The 22,981-nt window shown below is 37.1% G+C and overlaps 2 protein-coding genes across 5 annotated transcripts in view; one reads left to right on the top strand and one right to left on the bottom strand.

The window, feature by feature from the left end:
- The window catches only part of efr3a (EFR3 homolog A (S. cerevisiae)), a 45,796-nt gene extending 38,163 nt beyond the window's left edge, over positions 1–7,633 (top strand). For 3 of the 4 annotated variants that reach the window (XM_039694688.2, XM_089131116.1, XM_089131115.1), the window contains 5 exons: positions 2,620–2,705; positions 2,796–2,844; positions 2,925–3,028; positions 4,964–5,013; positions 5,131–7,633. In XM_039694688.2, the coding sequence (XP_039550622.1) occupies positions 2,620–2,705; positions 2,796–2,844; positions 2,925–3,028; positions 4,964–5,013; positions 5,131–5,236 (395 nt within the window). In that variant the 3' untranslated portion in view covers positions 5,237–7,633. The remainder of the gene's footprint in view (positions 1–2,619; positions 2,706–2,795; positions 2,845–2,924; positions 3,029–4,963; positions 5,014–5,130) is intronic. The other variant, XM_089131117.1, reaches the window with a different exon arrangement.
- Positions 7,634–8,511: 878 nt separating this feature from the next.
- Positions 8,512–22,226, bottom strand: oc90 (otoconin 90). Its single transcript, XM_039694647.2, has 12 exons — positions 21,908–22,226; positions 21,343–21,449; positions 21,053–21,175; positions 16,335–16,385; positions 15,446–15,562; positions 15,188–15,298; positions 14,395–14,481; positions 13,115–14,296; positions 11,758–11,856; positions 9,564–9,735; positions 9,292–9,398; positions 8,512–9,186 (listed from the first exon to the last, which is right to left on the bottom strand). Exons 2-12 carry the CDS (start codon positions 21,380–21,382, stop codon positions 8,783–8,785), a joined length of 2,493 nt encoding a protein of 830 aa, XP_039550581.2. The 5' UTR covers positions 21,383–21,449; positions 21,908–22,226; the 3' UTR covers positions 8,512–8,782.
- Between the last annotated feature and the right edge of the window lie 755 nt (positions 22,227–22,981).

Raw genomic sequence — 22,981 nt, 5'->3', positions numbered from 1 at the left:
ACTGTGGGTAAAATGGTCTCGTCCTGTTTTTTGTTTTGTTTTGTTTTTTCCCAACGGAAATGTCACATCATGAAAATAAAATGGTTGTAAATCCAATTTCATGCTAGTTGTGTCCCAAATGACACACTATGCACTTTATGTACTTATGCACTATGTACTCACCTGGGTAGTGTTCGAATTTTATATGGTTATTTTGTCATTGAAAATCAGAGTCTGATGCCTCCGATGCCCCTCCGCTTCCTAATGGGCTATATGTATGCAAAAGTTCCACATTTTGACGCAAGGATGCTCTACAGTTTCCGGTTGGGGAGATTAAAGCGGTTTAATTAAAGATTAAAGTCTCATTGACTTCCATAGTAGATATACTATGAAAGTCAATGAGACCAGGAACTGCCTGGTTACTGATATTCTTCTAAATATCAGAAAGTCGGCTGAACACATTCGAAAACGGTAAAACCCAACTGTTTAACTCTGGGGGAGTGGTAAAATGAGCCTATTCCCAAAAAAAGTGGAGTATCCCCTTAAAATATGTCATATAATTGTGCATAAGTATATGAATTGGGACGCACCTACGGTCTTTAAACAGTTACCTAAAGCTGGAATGCACTTTGTGACTTTTGCCCAGATTTTGGCTAGATGCTGAAAGTCAGAGCCAGTCTGCAGATAGAAAATCTGCAGTGTATTATGGGCACAGACTCTTCTTTTAGCTTCAGACTTTCACTACAACAGTTGGCCAAAAGTACCCGAATGACCTACTACTACTGTTGAGATTCTGAAGTGCGCATTTGATGGACGCTTTACTATCCCATGAGGCCAGTGAAGCAACTCCCATCATATGTCACATGACAATGACAACATACTATTCATACTACACACATTCATACTATATAGAAAGTATTTTTTTTAATGGTTACGAAGAAAGTTTCAAACCAAATGTAGGGCCTACTATACAGACTATTTCATTTTTAGAACACTTTTTTTTCATTTGTCACGTGTCTCTTAGAAGAAGAGGTGCGTTTCTTCATGAGTTTGTTCTGTTTGGATTGGAACAACCTGAACATTTGGTAGTGTGTGATCCTCAGTTGTTTAGTGCATGATGCCCAGTTTTTCTTTGTTAACATTTACAAAGTGAGCAAGTATATGATGCCTAGTGTTTTAGATTTTTAAAGTTGTGTTGTGTTTTACAGCCAGGAATCTAAAATCAATCACCAAGTCCCTTGCAACAGCAATGCTCTCAATTAAACTTCTGAAACAATAGTTTTACTGCTGATACTAACTCCTGAAGATCTTTCCCTCTTTCACATGTGAATTCACCTGCTTCTTTCACTTTTGCCTTTTCTCTGCCTGTGTGTGTTTGCACTGCAGTCCTGTACACGGTAGGAAAGATTCTGCACAGATGCAAACAGGCATCCAGAGGTACTATCATTGAGTTAGTGAGGTCTCCTCTCAGTGTGTGGATAGTAAGAATATGTAGTTAGGTTCTCCCCTGTTCAACCGTAAGTTTACCACAGCTGCAGATGCAGACCTCCCGTCCTCCGTAGCATCCGTACTAGATTTCCAGTAGCTCCTGAATGTGGTGTTTGATAACTCAACAGTGGAGTGAAGTATAAGTGCGATGTGTCATGTGATAAATCAGTCCTGTTTAATTGATTTGGTGTTTTGAATGCTGCTGTCGTCTGGACTGTGTTACTGGTAGGTCAAAGAGAGACACGCACCAGTTTGAGCTCACAGTTTAGAAGCTTGGGTCTCTGGGAGAGTGCTGATGAAGCATCATTTGACATTTTATTGGCCTTTATGGACCTCACTTTCTTCCAATCTCAGTAGACCTACTGCACTCGAGAAACCCTTTGAGTTGGGGGTTTAGTTTACCTATAAATATATGGTCAAAGATTCCTCTTTTTTCACATTTTAAGTGCTGATTTGTGTGGAAAACAGACTAAAAGTACACGCTAATAAATATTTAGCTTGTTTTTAAAGGTAATGTGAGATGACACTCTTATCGGTTTATTTCACGTTAACCCAAACCACACCTATGAGTAATGTAGCTACTTCAGACCAACATATTTTAGAGATCCGCCCACAAAGTTACTTGCGTTTGATACTTGCGTTTCAGGTAAAAAATATGAGCCCTATACGTTTGTCCTCATATGTTCATCCTTAATATAATGCAGTTATGAGGATAAAAAAAGAAGCATGCAAGGAATCTTTTAAAGGAACATGAGTGTCTATAGTTTTCTGAAATGGTTATATGGAGTTTGTTTATTTCTGATGTGACATCAGCACTCTCGCCCTGAAACTCTTACTCATGAATTATTCTTTTGAAACTTATGTTGCTGTGATTTCTGTCTTTGTTTGAGTGATTTGCATTTTCTTGTGTTTAATAATGCTTTCATGCTGCTTTGCCTGAACTTTACATTCATTAAACATGAGTAGGCAGTGAGAAAAAAGAGAGGGATATTCACCTCCCTTTATAAATAAGAGGCTAATTAAACCCATATATCATAGATGCGGATACTGGGTTTAGTTTAGCACAAATCAAGGCCGAATCCGTGCATGATCAGAAATATTTGAGTCCTCAAAGCTTTGACTATTTATACATCACTGATTTCTGACCCACAGATGAAGACCGCCTGCCCCGTAGGAAGAGTTTTGTCGACACTATTTCTCTCCAAGTTGACATCATTTCCAACAGCTTACCTGATCAGGTACACTGGACAAAAACATAAATGAACACAATTTAAACACGCTTGAATCATTTTTAAGAATTAGAACATATTTTTGTTTTTATCCTACAGTCTCAGCTTGCAGAGGAAATCACGTTTGAGACCCTAAAGAAGGCCATCGGTATGTGTGAAGCAGTATCTTCTCAGGGTTGGTGTGTGTCATATGTGTGTTAATGTCTGATGTCGCGCCATCTCTCTCAGATACCACTGGTCTGGAGGAACAAGAAAGGGAGAGGAGACGGCAGGTGATGGAAAAGTTCCAGAAAGCTCCGTTTGAGGAGATTGCAGCCCACTGCGAGTCCAAGGTACAGCTTGTGTGTGATCTGCCGATCTGTCTTTCAGACTCTTTACTTTTAAAACAACACTAGGGATGCACCAATATGGACATTTTGGCTGATATGATAACTGATAATTATTTGGTAACGCTTCCTTTTACAGTCCAGTTACCCATGTAAATACTATGTACTTATTTTAGTAACTACAATTACTGGGTAATAACTAGTACTAACCCTGAACCTACCCCTAAACCTACCCCTGTTCCATGTACTTACCTTATCTTAGCCAGTACTTTCTAGGTAAGTACACTGTAAGTACACTGCAAGTACTGTACTGTAAAAGGAAGCGTTACCAATTATTTATTGTTGAAGAGCAATAACAATATTTTTTGGACAGTAATATATTTATACAGTATATATAAGTATAAGTTAATGTTTAATTATATTTTATAAATATTTATTCCCAAATAATAACTAAAGGTAGTAACAGGCAGTGTCTCCCTTGCCTCTGATATACTGAGATATATATATATATATATATATATATATATATATATAATGCCCCTGATATAGACCTTATGCACCAGAGAAACGTGGGCGCCGTCATCTTTAGAATATTGTCTTATTATATTATATATTATATATAATATATTTCTATGGCACCGCTGTCGAGGAGTAATTAGCTGGTGAAGTGGATTTACTTATTGTAGTTAACAAAAGTTATCATGAGCATTGAAATGTTTATCATAAGCATAGTAAAACAGATATCTTAACAAATGTCGACCGGAAAAATTTTTTACGAGCAGTTCATTCATACCTATGCAAGATCGCTGTCAAAATACAGACGTCAAAAGGAAGTCAAAAGACAACGAGCGCAGCACTGAAAGGGGGCGGGGCTACATAAGGTCTATACAATATACAAGCCATTTTGTTCATACAGTACAAGTGAAATCGTGATAACATGCTAAAAATAAGGAGCCATTTCTGTAAGATTGTGCATTACCTCCTCTCATGTGACTTTCCCTCATCCATTCACAATAAGTCCCCCACCTAACTGCTGATGTGACATCCCGCTGTAATGTTATCTGCGGGTGTCGCCGTTGGACAGTGTTACTTCAGCAAAACGAGTGATTTATACACTCTTTTTTTAGTTATATTTTTGTAATATGGACATATTTTTTGAGGAGGCAGTGTCTCCCTTGCCTCTGATATACTGATATAGACATCATATATATATATATATATATATATATATATATGGGAATTTAACATAGGGGTGTCCTGACTTATGCACCCTGTATTTTAAGGAAAAACATTGATTTATTTATGATACATTATTCATTCACAAAGAAAATTTGTGTCCTTAAAGGTTGGAGTTTTCCTCATTTTTCTAATTAAGCCATTAAGATCAATATCCAAAAGATGATTTTTTTATTCCTCTTTTTAGGCAACTTTAGCATGAGTGTCCAAACTTATTCACACCACTGTAATGCCCCTGATATAGACATTATGCACCAGAGAAACGTGGGCGCCGTCATCTTTAGAATATTGTCTTTGAACTTCCGGTTGTGTATATTTCTATGGCATCGCTGTCGAGGAGTAATTAGCTGGTGAAGTGGATTTACTTATTGTAGAGTTAACAAAAGTTATCATGAGCATTGTAAAGCAGATGTCTTAAAAAAAGTCGACCGGCAATTTTTTTTACGAGCAGTTCATTCATACCTATGCAAGATCGCTGTGAAAATACAGACCGGAAGTCAAAACGAGCGCAGAGCTGAAAAGGGGCGGGGCTACATAAGGTCTATACAAGCCATTTTGTTCATACAGTACAAGTGAAATCGTGATAACATGCAAAAAATAAGGGGCCATTCCTGTAAGATTGTGCATATAAACACACTCATTGTGTTTTGGTAATAATTAGGAACCCATGATGCAGTATTTGAACATTTCTCTGTGTGTTTTCAGGCCAACATGCTGCATGATCGCTTGGCTCAGATATTTGAACTCACCATTCGGTAAGTTGACATGAGAGTTTTTATAGGTGGAAAATGAAAGTGTTAGTATGTTTATCAAATATGTTTCAGTGTGAACTGATGTTTGATTGGTCATTCTGTCTGTTCATCTCTAATCAGCCCTCCCCCGAGCCCCTCGGGCACCGTGACCGTGACATCAGGCCATGCCCAGTACCAGTCTGTGCCAGTCTATGAAATGAAGTTCCCTGACCTCTGTGTGTACTGAACCATGACTTTTCACCTTGTCTGTATCACACAGACTCAACTTTGACATATGACCACTGACCTTTATCACACTTTAAAAGGCCACATGCTTGGTCCTGTGACCTTTATCTCACCTGAGCCACTCATCTACATTAGACGCCTTTCACTATAAACTTTTCATACATTCATGTCCAGCAGAGGGAATGGATGCGACCTGGACACCTCCATTCTGCACCAATCAGCACGCAGAGCTTTACAACCAGCTGTCCAATCATACACCAGCTCTGTATAATCGTATGTCTGTGATTTTCAGTTTGATTCTTGCACTAATAGGCAGCTCCAAGAATCAAAACTAGTCTTTTAAACACTTGATTCTTCAGCTTCTTTATCTATTGATTCATAGGAGTCATTTAGAAAAAGACTCACTCTGGCTGCATTTAGGGGAACTTAACTGCTAGTTTATTTTCATGAACTAATTATTTTTCTTTAGCACATTAATCCATCATCAGCAGAGAGATTTGAGCATAATTGGTTTCTGCTCACTCAAATCTCTCCTATATAAATGATTATATTGTACAGTATCGCACAAGTATAGTATAGCCTATTTTTGACATATACTTTTAGATGAAAGATAGTTGCAGAGTGTCATTTGTGTATTGTTTGCATGGCTTAGCCAACATTTCACTGCAAACGTCCGAGTGTAGGCCTTTATTAATCTACAATTAGCCTTTAACTTAAGTGTTGTGGATGTTAATAGGGCTTTTTTTCACCCAGAGTTCTTAGTGATCACTATGCTCTCCATTTTGCCTTCACTGTATAGACAAACCAAAACATTTGCTTTTCATCACCAAAGAGCTCCACCCACACCCTTCCTTTATTATGGCCACATACGGCCGCCATTCAACTCTCTTCGAGGGTGGAAATACCGCAGTGTTCTTGAACTCAAACATAAAATAGCTTTTAAAAAAAACTGGGAGTCAAAAAATGCTGGATATCAATGATAAAATGATCAACCAGCTGTTTTTATATCAGGCTTTGAAATGATTCTTTCTTTATTCATTTACCTTAGGTCGAAAAAAAATGTGTTATGCTGAATTCTGACAACTTATCTGTGACTGTTAGATGCTGAAATACTTTGCTGGAAATGTTTTACATCATCTGAGCTTCCTGTTGTGAGAGCTGTGATCAGTTTCAGTTACGTTTAGCTGGTAAAAACCGTTTAGGATACTTTTGGGTGATTCTGAGGTGCTTTTCATAGGTTCAAGAGATTTGTTGTCATACAACTGGCTAGTCTTGGTTTTGTGAACGTCTTTATGTGGACGGAACGGCAAGTGAGCGGACAGGCTGTAGGTGTGGTACGTTTAAATGCTGATTATAGATGATTTAATGATGTTGGCACTTTTTTGCCCTGTGAAACGTTTCAACGGTCTGTCTGTTTGACTAGAAATTGCACTTGTGGGATTTCAAGAAAGTCAAGAATGTCTTGAAGTATTTAAAGGTCAAACTTCCAAGATGGCTTCCTCAATATGATCGAGTTGATGAGAGCGAGATGGCAGCTTTCCTGCCTTGATCCTGATCTGTCTAAAGGAAGTCTGATGTGTAAAAGGAAGGATTTCAGTGACAAAATGTTGGTGGACACTGGACAGGAAATAGTCAGTAGTTGACCTTTGGCCGTTGTGTATTTCTTTAAGTAACTTGCTGCATTCCAATAGAGGTTGCTTTGTGACGGTACGTGTAAAAACTATTTAATGCTGTGATGAAATCAGGCAAATTATTTCTGTAGAAAGATGAAATCATAAAGAATTTTTAGATTAATGCAATACATATTTGGGGTAATAGGAATGTGATGTTTTTCCGACACATCATCTGTAATGCACCTTTAGAGATGTGCGTGTCAAAGGGACACGATGAGTCTTTTTTTTTGCATTCTGTTTGTTTTTAAGGGAAATCAGTCTTACTGTAACTGCTAATTCACAATATATGATGTTTTATTTTCATCCTTGGTGGAACTTTTACGGTACTTTAGTGTATCACATGGTTTGTTTGAAATATTGTATAGTTATGATATCTGTAACAACAATGTTTTAATTTTTTCCTTTGTTTCGTTTGTATGGGAGAAGTAAAAAATAAGATGAGTAAGATTTGGGGTTGATGGTGATGTGTCGATACGGGACTGTGAGGGTTTCGCAGGCTTCTGTGTGAGGATAGGTAAGTCTGCATGCATCATGCTAGATTTCAAATGTGTAATGGTACAAACCACTGCAGTGTTGCTACAGTAAATGAGTATAAAAGCTACAATGAAATCTCTCGGTGTTATTTAGCCATATCCAGGTTCGCTGTCTGACAGTGTCTGCCACAGTAATGTGCAATGAGATTTCATGTGCGAGATCTTAGTCTTAATAAAGATTTTATATTTAAATACTCAGTTTCTGTTGTCTTTTTGTATATGGGTGAACTCGTGTGCCTGTAGCACTCTCTTCACTCGCCGGTCAAAATGACCGGAGCCCTTTTTGTTTGTCCAGAAAGCTTATATAATTTAATTTTGATATTTTTTTCTATTCGTCTGCATTGTAAAGGTGTTCAAATCTAACCACTTCATATCTGTGTGCATTATGCATTGTGACTGATTGATTTTTGTTCAAAAATATTGGCCCGTTATATGACTTCTTCATTCTTTTTAATGGGCATTCCCAGGTGTGTGTGTGTGTACGTGTCTGTATGCATGTGATTGTTTTCTGCATTGGGGATGTTCTATAGTCTCATGCCTTCATTTGTGTTTGTGTTTATACTGGATTGTACCAGATTATTTATATTGAGATGTTTTTATATTTTTAAGTATCCAGTCAAAAAAAGTTATAAAAAACAAATAATTTAGTTTTTTTTTCCTACAAATCGGCTTGATTTTATTTTGCTTTATGCAGGCTATTTATTATTTTTTTTTTTTTTTTTGAGTGAAATTATGATATTTGTCATGAGATTCACCCAGACATTTTGTGTTTGTTGATTTTTGGCCTCCTTGACTTTAAAATTTTTTTTAAATGTTATCTTTGCAACTAACTGCAATAAGTTTGAGTTGAAGCTCTAAAATTACTAACTGAAATAGACCTAAACTAAATTAAATAAAATATTATTTATAAATAATAAAATAATACTGGAGTAGACAGATAATAGGGCAATGGGATAAACCAGATCGCCTGCCACATCTTCTATTAAAAAAAAATCAAAAAAAAAATTTAATTAAAAAAAAACGGTCTTCTGTAACCTCAACATGTTTTATGCGGATTCAAACTTTTTACATAAACAATAAAAGTGTTTATTTTTAAGTAAACAATAATCAGTTACAATTAGATAAAAAAAATACTGAGAAACATACTGAAACATTCACAATTCAGCACAAAAACGCAGTCTTTCAGCAGATCAAACACAAGCGGAGGAGAAGCAGCAGATCTTGAATGATCTTGTGTGGCCACTGGATATACTGAGTGAGTTCAGATTACATCTTTTCTTACTGATTCATCTATCATTGAGAGCTCCCTGAAAAAGGAAAAAATTATAGAACCACTTCCTCCTACTGCTCCAATTCCTCTTCCTCCTCTTCTTCTTGTTCTTTTTCTTCCTCCTCCTCCTCCTCTTCTTTTTCCATTCCTGGCTCCTCCTCCTCTTCCTCTTTGATGCCCAGTTGTGGTTTGCTGTGTAGGGGGTTCTTGTTGACTGTGGGTTTATGTGGCTGAACGTGCGTGTTTGATGGGTCTTGTGTGTTCATTTGAGGCCGTGATGGGGTCATTTCATTGCTCTCCTCACTGGAGTCCTCACTGGCTGATTGTGTTGAAGAATAAGGCTTTCGGAGGCACTGTGGGCGGGGCCCGGAACATGAGGTGGTGACTGATTGGTTGAAGTGTGAAGCCGCCATGCACTCGGCAGTCGAGCGATCGCAGACGCACTGGAGCCGGTCACACACGCTCACACCGGTACCTGCCACACATACACAACATAAATCATAAACATAAAACCTGACCTCCGTGAAAAACGTTCTTAATTGTGAAGTTTAGAGGTTTTTGCATGCTTTCAATGGCGTACATCGAGGCTTTCCATTTTGGCAGCTGATTTGAGCGTTGAGTTTTCTGTTTTTTCTGCAGCCCAGCAAACTAAGCTTCTCCAAACAGCACTGCTGCAGAAAACAGCACCTGACGCAGAGACACGTCAAGGACAGTCAGGACACAACAGCTTCAGCAGGGAATTTAACCACACAATTACAGTAACGCTCTTTACACTGCCAGTCAGTGTGTGTGTGTGTGTGTGTGTGAGAGATTCCAACCAGGGTAGAAATGTGTGTTTCTGTGTGTTCTGACCGGTCCAGTTGGTCTACAGGGTTTCCTGTCCCCTGTTGTCCACAGTAGCAGCCATAGTGTTGATACTCGTGAGGACATCGTCCAGTCAGACAGTGCAGCATTTCTCCCAGAGCAGACATGTCCCTCAACACCTGTCCAGATGCACTGTACTGGAGGAAAGACGTGCTGCACTCTACAAACACACACACAACATTAATGTAGCCACACTTTTTTGATGCTGGAATATTATTTCCCATACAAAAAGTGTACCATTGTGATGATACCATGCTGCAGAGATGATGTCAGTATCAGAATGACTGAATGATGACCATATTGATGTAGCGTGTTATTTACGTGGTTCTGCAAAAAACATTTAAGGATGGAATGGTAATGGATGTCCAAAAACACGGCATCTGTTTGTCTCATTGTTTCTGTGTATGTTTCACGTATCCACTTTAAGTACGTTTACATGCACTTCAATAGTTTGATTTCAGAAGCTATAATTTGTCTTTCTAAATTGTCTGAAATTCTACCAGCGTTTGTCTAGTAGCTTGAATTCGTGCAGCATGGATACAAGATAACCAGCAGACTACAGTTGGCTTTAGTGTTGTACACATGAGTTGAAAGATAGAGTTGAAGTATATTTCAGAAAGACACTACAGGCAAAACCATAGTTTTTCACACACCATTAAATTTTGATATTTTAGGCTATTTTGCATCCAGTACATGTATTTTTTCAGGCTTGTGAAAAAAAAAAAAAAGAAGAAAAATCTAAGCTACAAAACATCCAAATACAAAATAAAAGTATCCAAAATACACAATTACACTTTATCTATTTGCATCTGTAGATTTCAATTGCAATACATTTATTTAAAGGCTGTTAAAGGCACTAAGCCTGAAATCTCCACTTTAATAGCACTTACAAACACCAAATTATCTGGTTTTATTCTTATTTATATTCTAAAGGTTTTTACAGAGTGGAATGTTCTTATGTTGTTTGTCTGATTTAGATCATATTCTATACCTAAAACACAGTAAATAAATATTTTATTTCTGACTGTTGACAGTATTTTTTGATTTATAGAGTGATAAAAACAACATGTCAACAAAATGAGACAAGAATTTTGAACTTGGCTTTTTCCAGTGTTCAGACTTCTATTCTGGAATGTACACAGGTAAGTTCATATTTAATTGAATTAGATGATGTCTCTCTCTCAGAAAACCTGTAAAACAAATCAATTGTCTCAATATACTGTCAAAAGGGGAAGTATGATGATATCTATTAGTTAAAATGTTTTACACTATTCATCTATGGCGTCTTGCCTTAAAGGGTAGTTTTCAGAGAGGTTAGCAATAGCAAGCTAGCTTTGAACGCACAAGATCCCACCCTTCCTTTAGAGTGTCTCCAAAGCCACGCCCCCTCCAAAACACATGAACACAAACAGCAGGGAGCAAACAGAAGCGCTACGAGAGACAGCTAAACTACCTCACGTCTCAAACCACCAAACATTACAATAATAGTAAACATAACCTAAAGAGCACTGACCTGTATCACCTGACTGCTGCAGATTCATTTCGACGTTGATAGTGTCGCCATTAAAACGCATAAATTCGAGTCACGAACAGCAAAGAGTATAACGTGACAGGTTTCCATCTCTTCCAATTTATGGTAGTTAAGCCTGATCTTGTTGTTTTGGTTCAGGAGGAACTGTAAAAGGCAACTGTTGTATTGGTTGCGGTGCTCAGTGATTGACCTCTGTCTAACTCTGCAGAGCATGAAACGTGCGGATGACGTATGATGTCGCCGCGAGCAGGGTGCGTGGAGGTATGAAAATACATAAGTTGACAGGCAGCTGGGACACTGTATCAAATGTTGAACATTTTATAGTCCTACAAATTACACAGACGATATATAAGTACATTTAGACCACTTTACATAGTGATTGCTATCAGGACGTGAAGAGACTTTCAACCAGGATAACAAAAAAATGTTTCTATAGCATAATGACCAACCCTGCCTTTAATTTCTCAAATGTTCAATTACACAATGTGTTATATTACAGTATACTTAAAAAGAGAGATGGACACTTAAGTTCGACTAACCAAAAACCTACTGTTGCTCAATTATAATTGCATATTATGCACACAGGCTTAATGTTTTGTTATCTGTCTGTATATGTACGTTTTGGTCTGTCTTTCTCTTTAAATTTCTCACCTTCAGAGTCTTCTTGCTGCTGCAGGTCTGACAGTCCAGCGGCCTCCAGTAGAGACCAGGCAAAGGACGGCGCCGCCCGTCTCCGCACCTGGTGAGACTCTGGGAAACACACACAAACACACACAGTGATTTCTCTGGAGTACAGACGCATGTGCAGGAGTGTTTGGAGAAAGCAGTAAATGTTCTTGGATGAACATTCTGGAACATTACCCTGCTGATTAACCCATTTAGGCCAAAAATTAAGCCTGCTAAAAAAAGGCCTTTTTATGCCAAAGTACTTTTCTGTAAACCCCCTCCCAAAACCTAAGGGTTTCAAGCAATATTTGTCCAAATTTGTCAAAGCCTACAAAAATCTTAATTTCTCAGGCTCTATAGCAGATATAAACATGGAACAAAAAACTGACACCGCTCAAAATTATGCAGGCGCGTTTGCTGGGCTTTAATGGTGATTACGCACAGATGCACGATCTGGTCTTAGGCCGTGTGTCCACCAAAGCGTTTTTCCACGCGCCTGGCGTATGTTTTCAATTGTTTTCAATGGGAGCGGCGCGTTTTTTAAACGCCGTGAGCGTACCGAGGCGCAGACCGTTCTTTTTCACGCTGAAGCGCCGAGCGCCCAGCGTTTTTACTGGTCGTTGGGAGTTGAAAAATGTTCAACTTTGGATAAAACGCAGCGCTCATCACTGTCACATTTTACCCAGCCCTCCAATCACAGTGGAGGAGGGGCGGGACCAAACCAACCTTAAGGCCGTGTGTCCACCAAAGTGTTTTTATCCAGCTGAAAACGCTAGACGCTCTGCCTCTGCTGAAGAGACGCTTGAGAGCGCTTTGGCAGCGCAGCAGTTTTTCTGTTGAGACGTTTCGTTGCTATGATACGAAATATATGCAGCAGTTTGAATGTTGTGACAGTTGGTTGGTGTGGTTTGGTCCCGCCCCTTCTCCACTGTGATTGAACGGCTGGGTAAAATGTGACAGTGATGAACGCTGCGTTTTATCCAAAGTTGAACATTTTTCAACTCCCAGCGACCAGTAAAAACGCTTCAGCGTGAAAAAGAACGCTCTGTATAAAAAACGCGGCGTTCCCATTGAAAACAATTGAAAACATACGCCAGGCGCGTGGAAAAACGCTTTGGTGGACACACGGCCTAAGGGTAAACACACACAGATGTGTGATCTGGCTTTAATGGGTTAACCAATTAGATTTCAGGAACAGGATTAACATCAACCAATCATTTTCATCTGATTTCATGATGTTATGAAGTTTGGTTGATATAAGGATGTTGATCCAGGAACACATCCTGCTTGACTAAATCATTTTGTTTGTATTGAAGTTGCAGATGAGCATTGTCACAGTTACCGATTTTCTCTGATTCCTGTGAGCTGTCAGATGGCTCTTTTTCTTCCTCTTCCTCCTGCTCCTCTTCCTCAGCAGACTCTTGGTGAGCAGTTACAGTGGTCAATGAAGGTAACTGATCCAGGGCGGGACGGGGAGGTTTCAGGGGATGAGGGATGGTTTCAACAGCAGCATGTCCTGATATTGTGGTCTGTGTGCTGACAGGCTTGTGAACTGTAGATGTGGTCTTGTTGTTTCTAGTTGGTTTTGCAGCTGCGTAAACCGTTGGTCTTGGTGATGGACTGTCAATGGGAGGTTTAAGGAACTGTGCTGGGATTATCCACATGTATGGACTGACCTCACCGACCCTGGATGGGATCGTGGTTGTTTGGGTATTGACTGATTTCTCTTCTTCATCACTTTGTAGATCTTCCTTGCTTTCTATATTGTGCCTTTCGTCCTCTTTAGATTGAGATGGCTTCGTGTTGGCTTGTGTTCGAATTGTCGGTTTGGTTGTGGTTAAGTCGTCATTTTCTGCGCTGTTTTCCTGACTCTTGTTTGGTGGGTTTACTATGAAATCACTCTCTCTTTCTGTCTCTTTATCTTCTTCACTCTCTCTCTCCATCTCTCCTATCTCTCTCTCTCCACTTCCTCTCATAGATGGAAGTGGCACAGAAGTGGTCGCAGCCACTGTGTATTTATTAGTAGCAGTGGGCGAGGTTGTTTTGTGAAGTGAGTTTTGATTGGCTGTTATTTTAGTGGGTGTGGTCAAAACTATAAAAGGCCTTTGATTGGTTTGTGTTGAATGTTTTTCTATTTCTTTGTCCCTCTCTGTCATTTCCTGCTCCTCTTCTCTCTCCTCCATTGACTCCTCACTCTTTTCCTCTGTTAGGATGTGTAAAGGTGGGCTGACATACGGTTTAGCGATGTCATTTGAGTAATTAGTTGTAGTATGTGTAACAGGTTTTACGGTGTGTGTATTATGCGCAGGTGTGTGCGTGACAGGTTTGCTTGCAGCTAAATGAAAGGTGTCTTTATCACTCTCGTCGTCCTCAGATGAATGATGGTCAGATTGTGTGTGAGTGTGTGTGTATGTTGTGTGGGGTGTATAGTGCAGGCTGTGTGTGTTTGTGTATGTATCTGGTATGTCTGTGACAGTCTGTGATTCTGTTATTGTGGTTAGCGCTATGCTAACAGTCGGCTCATCTGTCATAAAACCAAAATATTACAGTCAGAAAACATGCTGAAATTGTTTTAATGAGGTATTTTGCATATGTGTTTTCAGTATAATAAGGCATGCTCACTGTTTGTGCTCCACTCCATTGCATTGTGGGTAGTAAGGATTTCCTCTTTATCTCTGCCCAGATGTTCTGTTATCAGCACAGAAGTAACTAAAATACAGAAAGTAGAAGCACAGGATATGTCTTAAAGGGTTAGTTCACCCAAAAACGTTTAATTCGGTCAGTAATTACTTACCCTCATGTCGTTCCAAACCAGACTTTCATAAGTCAAGATATTTCTAATGAAATCTGGGTAAATTCTGTGCCTCCATTGACAGCTACGCAACTACCATTTTGACGTTTCTAAAAGTTCATAGATTGTAAAACTAATCATTTCATTATATAGACAAAAACAGTTGACACATCTCTTAAAAAACGCCAGTCCATATCAGCCCAAACATACCTGTCCATTTAATTAGTTTATTTATATTGTTTTGAATAATTATTGTACCAAATGTGTTTTGTTGCAGATATTTGGTGTTTACTTTTTGCTGTTGGTTAATTTACTTCTTTAGCCACTTTATATAGACTTTCTTTCTTTTAAATTGCTTATAAGAACTAGAAGAAGCCAGCAAAAATGAATGCAATATAAATGCTTAGAGCCTCAGTTGAACTCAAACTGTGGGATTTGAAGACTTGTCTTCATTTAGAATCATTTGATCAAGCGTTTTTGAACCGTAAACAGCGAGTGTGCTGGAATTTCCAAGAAGTCTTTGATTTACAAGCTGAGATGAATTTGTTTGTGAATTATTTAAAATGCACAAAGCAACACAGTGCATCTTGGTGTTGGTGTTACTCCATTTAGCTTATCTCTTACCATTGGAGACCCCATCCTCATATTTTATTGGCTCCTCTTCCTTTTTCTGAACTGTATAACTCTCTGAATTTATGTCCATCTTGCTCTCCTCTGCTTCATTCTCTTCTTCCTCTGGACCAAAAGATAAAGTTCAGCTTAGATCAGTGCATTCTAGCTGGCTAAGGCTTACTCGGGTTACCAGAACTTGCAATATGAAGGAGAAATCGTCCTCTGGGCTACAGAAAAAAGACTAAATATAAGTTCAGTGAAGCATGTTACCTGAATGATATATCCCAGGGTTCTTTGTGCTCTGGGTATTGCTGCTATGAGAGCTGTTGACCAGCACCAACTCATTGGTGAAGTTTCTCATAGTCTCATTTAGTGTGCCATTTACACCTGTAGAGAGGGAGGTATTTGTATATGATTTTTTAAAATAATAAATCCTATGTTTTTATTTGCACAGAAAATGTTCTTATGCAAAAAAAAAAAAAAAATAAATAAATAAAAATCCAGTTAGATTTTTACCATGTACACACATGTTCTTATATTTCATAATAATATTTCTAAAGTAAGTTATTACTTATTCCAGTTCTATACAGTATATACTCATCAATTGTGCATTTATTAGATTATTTGAAAATACAGTAGCATTGTGAAATAATATTACAATTTTAAAAAGTTTTCTATTTCTCAATTTTAATATATTTTGAAATATAGCTGAATTTTAAGTATCATTACTCCAGTCTTCAGTGTCACATGATCCTTCAGAAATCATTCTAATACACTGATTTGCTGCTCAAGATTCCTTATTATCAATGTTGAAAACAGTTGTGCTGCTTGATATCGTTGTGGAAACCATGATTATTTTTTGCAGGATTCTTTGAGTAGAAAGGAAAAAAAAAATAAAACAGCATTTTGAATTAAAAATATTTTATAAAATTATAAAATGTATTTATTATTATTTTTGATTAATTAATTTATGCTAAAGAAAAATATTCATTTCTTTTTTTAAATATTACTGACCCCAAACTTTTCAGTGGTAGTTTATATATTACAAAAGGTTTAGACTTATTTATTTATTTTGTTTTATATTTATTTAAAAAATATTATATTTATTTATTTATATTAATATGTTTGTTTATATTAACAAATCCTGTATGTGCATTACCATAGAACATGATTTCCATGTCGATGTCTGATGGAGAAAGCTCCACCTTGTCTGAAACACAAACCACACTGTTAATTGATCAGCAAGATATCTAAATCTCTCTCTGTCTCTGTCTCTCTCGCTCTCTCAGGAAGTAGGCTGGTCTCTTCATTGTTACTCAAAATCAAGTAATTTATCAAGTATATAAAACACATTTTAAAAGCAAATATAAATGCAAAGAAATGTGGACTGGGAGTGATTTCACAAAAAAAGTCTGTTGATGTACTGTGCCTTACAGAAACTTGGTTTAAACCAAATTAATATATCGGTCTTAATTCAGGATTCAGGCCCCATCATAACACAGAAACTGCGCTTAGTGTTAAAGTCACAAAACTTACTTCTAGCTTCTGACCAAGGCTGCATCTCAATACTAGTTTTACTCTAGAGCTGCGTTCGACACTATAGATCATAACATACTCTTAGATCGATTGCAATGCTATTCACTGACAGGCATTAAGGTGGTTTAGATCGCCGTTACCACTTTGTTTATTTAAACAGGGTATTATCCAAGTTAACGGCAGTCAATTATGGAGTGCTACAAGTATCTGTTTTAGGCCCTCTGCTATTTCGCTACTCTGCTAAAAAAAAAAAAAACTATTACATTTGGATAAGACTGAGGTATTACTTTGGACCAAAAACCTTACCTGTACCTCTACAAAACCTCGGTGTTACATTAGACAACAACTTGTCTTTTGAAAACTATATTTCATATGTTACAAAAACCGCATTCTTCCACGGTTCCACCTCAGAAACATGGCTAAGCTACTGAATATGTTATCTATTTCCGATGCAACATAAAACCTGTTCATGCATTCATGACCTCAAGACTGGATAACTGTAATGCACTATTGGTGGTTGTCCAGCATCCTCATTAAATAAGCTAATCCAAAATGCAGCTGCTAGAGTTCTTACCAGGTCAAGAAAATAATGTAAAATGATAAAAATGTTATCATCTCTACACTGGTTACCCATATCGATTACTACACTGTAAAAAATTTCTTGTCAAATTAACAGTAACTTACTGGCAACAATTATCCAGTACTTGCTGTATTTCATTTAACAGTAAAATTACCGTAACACTAACTACAGTACTGTTAAGCATACTGCAAATTAAATAACATTATTTTACTGTAATTTCTTACCATATTAAAGTACAGAATTACACTGTTAATTTTTAATAATACTGTATAGTATGAAATGTTATTGTATTTATTTTATAGTGCTACTGTGTAACCTGTAGAAAATCAGTAGAAATATTATTTTAACTGTTAATGGGAAATAGAAAAAAGAACAATTGAAGCTTTAACTGCACAAGGTTTATTGTGTATTTTCAAACACATTAGTACATTTACATAATATACATTTAAATACATTAATACAATTAAATACATTAATAATAAAAATGTAATATAATACAATAAAAATCATGCATGACAATCATGAACAATTATGCATAAATACATGCAAAAATTATCATGAACAGGTAAAATAGAAAAGATTAAAGGGGTGCTATCTGATCAATCTATTAGAAAGATAGTTCATAACAACTCATCCACCCACTCCCTGCTGGGGTAAAACAGCTTAAACTAGTCTAAGATTGTCTATTGGTTTGAGATAGACTGTCTAACTGGTCAGTTGCTGATTTTAAAGGGTTTTTGGCTGCTTTCTATCTAAGGGACCAGATTTGCAGGGCTGGGAGACACATATAAACTTATAAACTATAAAAGCTTTGACGAGTAAACCACCAATCCAGATGAGTATAACAAAATGACAAGTTATCCAGTGTCCTTTAAAAAAAAAAAAAAAAAAACACAAAACAACCTCATCATGCACATGTGCCATGAAAAACTTGCATTACGGATATCAATAATTATTTATATGCAGACTTATGTTCTAACTTTTGCAATAGGAAGTTTTCTATCCAAGCTTTTATGCAATTAAACCTTAAACTGTACTGTAATGTTTATTTTCACACAACAATTCTAAACAACTTGCAGATAGACAAAATTCACAGATGGATAAAAATCCGTTTAAAATGTTCTCAGTGGGTCAGTACTGGACCAAGGTATAGTAGTAGTAGTTAGATAAATAGAATAATTAAATTAGATTAGATTTACAATTCATCAGTCGTCAAGATGGATAGGGGTCTTCTTAACATGCACAGCTCACACCTGTGGAAAAGGAGAACAGACAAGACAGTTAAAATATAGTACGTTTTTGTTGTTGTTTTGGCTAAACAGCAAAAACAGACAAAATGATGTCTAAAGTGTAATTCACTTAATACTAAAATCTTGTTTGGACTGTTGTTTAAAATCAATTCATTTACGATCACGTGAAAACGTAGGCTAAATCTTGCTTGTGTGATACTAAGTTACATGACTTAAAAAAAGATTGACAAGGCATCGTTCCCTTCAAATGAGTACATGTCAGTTTACACATAGTAAAAAAAAAAAAAAAAAAAAGATATTATAGCCGACAATACTGTAGTATATGCAGTGAATGGTTCCTACCGGAACACCCCCAGGCAGTTTGTGTAGTTGGTATGACCCGGGGTTTTTTTGTTGTTGTTGATTCTAAGTTCGCTAGTAAAGTGTTCAACACCAGGCTAACTCCCTCGTGTATGTGTCGTTAATGATAACCAAAGATTAACAAAGACCACAACAAATACTGTAAATGTCACACATACACCTTGGGCGCTTTCCGCGATCCAACTTTATCACTGAGGTAACGTTATAATGGCAGAACGCCAGGTCAGGATTTACACGAAAATAAGCGTGAAAAAATCAATAAGAGGAATCGGCACTTTAATTTTTTAACAATAAATCCGAATCCTAACCTTGGATGTCCGATTTCAGGATACATTTATCGATTATCAATTCCTAACCCCTGTAAGTCATAAAATAATGAACGTGCAGGCGCTTCCACCGACTTAACGTGGTAAATAACAAAATGATTAGACCATTTTGACCGTATAAGAGGTTACATATGAAATATATGTTAATAAAATCACATTTAATCAAGTAAGGCTATCAACATAAAAGAAATCCGCGTCTGACTTATACAGACGTTATCGAACATTCCGCGGCCACTTCTTTCTAACGGTAATCTGTTAACTCATATGGTTTGCATAAAAATATGAATTACTAACCAGATGTATGGCGAAAACGTTGCCGACCGACAGCGACGCGATGCACGGCCTGCGTGTTCTTACAGAGGGAAGGGAACTGAAGAGTTCTTCATAAAATGGCAGCTTGTTGTGGTTATTTTTCGCGGTCATTTCGTACTAATGTATTTGAATTTACAGTAACATCCCAAATGGCTACATTAGAGTAGCCTATCATATACATATTATATTAAAATGTCGAATATATTAAATTGAATATAGAAATCGTGGTCAGCTATTCTAAATAACTTAACTAAATAAGTTATTATTAGCTAGAATCCGTTTGCATACACATTATATTACTTACCAGATGAAGAAGTTGCAGGTCGGCAGAAAAGACAGCAGCACCACTGACACGACAGAGAAACTCTTCCAAAGTCAAATATGCTCTCATGCACACCCCACTGACATAAATTATGTCATAAATTATGACTGTTAATGGTCAACCAGTGCTACATTTTTATTTTAAATGTAAGAATAACATTAGTAGGCTAGCAATTTTACCCGTGGAACTGTGTGTGGTGTTTTTCGCGGTCAATTGCACTGCTGTATTTAGATTAACAGTAACTGATAATTTCCCAGAATGCATTGCAATTCTACAGTAACATACTGTCAACTGTGTGCACAGTACATAACTGTTGAAAAAACAATTTAATACTGTGAAAACAACTAAATCTACTGTAACTTACTGTACATAGATTATACAGTAAGAAACTGTTGAGAAAAACAGTATAATCCTGTGAAAACAACAGAAATCATTTACAGTGTATTATTGCTACTGACTTAGAAAAGGCCTAAATGGTTTAGCTCCTGTGTATTTAACCGATCTTCAATCGCCCTACAATCCATCACACTATTTAAAATCACAAAAGTCTGGACTTTTGATAGTACGTAGAGCAAGGGGCAGCATGTATATTGAAACTGCCTAAAAAGACCTTTGCAGCACTCCACAATTTACTGACATTAACTTGGATAATACCCCCATTTTAACAAAATGGCAACGTCAGTTAGGTACAAAAGGAGGTAGAGCGTTTTAGCCTTCCCTATAATGCTCAGAGCTCAGACATATTCTCCCAGTCTGAATCTAGTTTAAAGACACATTAGCCAGACATTCACATAATGCATCTCAAAACTGTGTGCTAGCATCAGTTTGGATCCAGCCTCTTACACAGATTTTGGATGACTCAACACCTGTGAAGAGAGGACACCAATCCAAGGACTTCAGATGACGCCAACTCTGAGTCAACGTACATAACTGCCTCATTTTCTGTAAAGTTGCTGTGAAACAATATGTATTGTGAAAAGCACTATTCAAATAAATGTGAATTGAATTGAACAAATAAAGATAAAACAATGAGAAGGACTGAATGGAACATAAAAGAGACGAAACTTTATGATACTTTTTATGCTATCATCATCATGTGATGTATTTATGACATGTATGTTTGTTGTTAGGACTGTGAACATCTAGTGACTTTGAAAGGTAGTTACTTGTACTCTGATTTAAGACTGTTACCTGTCTGTGATGTGATTGGTTGGTTATCCCCATCCTGTTTTGTGACTGCATGGTTGGAGCTGATGCAGTCTATAACTGTCCAATCACAATGGCAGAATCCTTCCTCACAGAAATCCAACGTATCTGCAGAAGTTAGACACAACTGAGGTCAGCTAACTCTTTTCTAACAGTGTAATCATCCCATATAAATGATAGTAATCAAAATGTTAGCTCCTTGATGGACATATCTTCCTTTAAGGCTCTTTGAAAAGTAAAAATCTGCAATGAAAATGTTTTAAAACTACGTGTACCACAACTGGAGTTGTAGCTGCAGGTGTAGTTGTTGTACATCGGTGTCCTGCGACTGCAGTTTCTGTCCTGTAGCTCTTGAGAACATCTCCAGTGGTTAAGACAACAGCTACAAAAACAATCACATTGATTTAAATTTTCTATTCATGTGCACGTATTTAGCATTATACAGTTTAGCAGATTTACAGAATATAGAATAATAGGCCAAAAGAATAATGAAAGGAAAAAAACATCTCACTCTATAATTATACTATACTTGCCCGGGGGCATGCATATGTTGGCATTTATATTCATGTATGTTTAAAAGTGTGCATTTATATGAATATATCGTGCACATTAATATAAAGTGCATGTTTGTTTTTTTACACACGTCACTGCTCTCTCTGTTTTAATTTTTAATCTCTTCCCCAACTGCAACAGGCAGAAAAGAGGGGTCAGAGCCTGCAATAAGTGAGTGTGGACTCCACTGTGAAGTTAATACATCCATTTAAAATCTTTATACCCCCTCCTGAGTCTAATTTTATCCGTTTCTCATTTCTCTCTCTCTCTCACTGCGTGTGCTCTCACCGGTCGAGTGTGTCGGCAGGCGGGGTGTGTGTGTATGCGGTGCCCCGTGTGTTTGCGTTGCTGCAGTAATGTCCGTGGTTCTGAATGTCCGCGGGACAGAGTCCAGTCTCACACCGCAGATTGACCGCAAACTCCAGCACTGACCGCAGGTCATCAAACACGGAGTACAGCCAGCTGAACCGCACACCCAGACAACCTGTGCGACACACATTTTTAAAAGATAAAGATTTGTGTGTATTATTATTATGTATTATTATAATATTATTTATTTTAAATTGTATAAAAAATGTTCCGTCTAATTTCTCTTGTTTATTTGTTTGTTTATGTTGAATGCACTCACCAATCAGAAGCTCATCAGAACTGAGGTCACTTGTTTCTGGGCAGAAAACTGCAGTGCCATGAACTGCACAGAGAAAGTACAAATGTTCCACATTTCTTTGTCTTAAAAATTACGCTGTTGTATTCCCATATGTTATCCCCATAAATTTCTAAACTGAATGGTTGCACACTTTTACAGTATGTGCACTTTCGTGTAGCTACATACCTAAGAAAGAGTAAGTTCTATAAATTAACTACAGTACATGGGTTAAAGTTAGGTTTAGGGTTCAGTGTTAGTACCACCTAGTAGTTATTACTCAGTCATTGTAATAAATATAATAGTTCATCATATGTACATGGGAACAGGACTGTAAAAAAAGTGCTAATATAATCGTAATGCAGTGTTAAGTCTATATTGTGTCAGCAGAGACGCAATGATTGCCCAAATAAGAAATCAAATTAAATAAAAATATTTCTTGCTCACACTTTTTTTTGTTTCATTGTTTGTTTTGATTTTTGTTTATTATTGTCCGTTATTGAAAATAATCCAGTACTTTGGAACTGGGACCCTATACGCTCTTTAGTGTAATAAAATTGTTTAAAAAAAATCCTTCTTTAACAATTTAAAAAATATATTGTACATTTGAAAATCACCAGAATTATACATGCACTCAATTTCACAAATCAATATTTTGTTAAGCTACAAACCCAAAGCTCCAAAAACTCCAAATATAATTTTTAAAAATTATATATATA

This window comes from Pimephales promelas, chromosome 5 (assembly GCF_988280905.1).
Source record: "Pimephales promelas chromosome 5, fPimPro1.hap1.1, whole genome shotgun sequence".
In the NCBI taxonomy this organism is placed as follows: Eukaryota; Metazoa; Chordata; class Actinopteri; order Cypriniformes; family Leuciscidae; genus Pimephales; species Pimephales promelas.
This window is presented reverse-complemented; position numbering and strand designations above follow the sequence as displayed.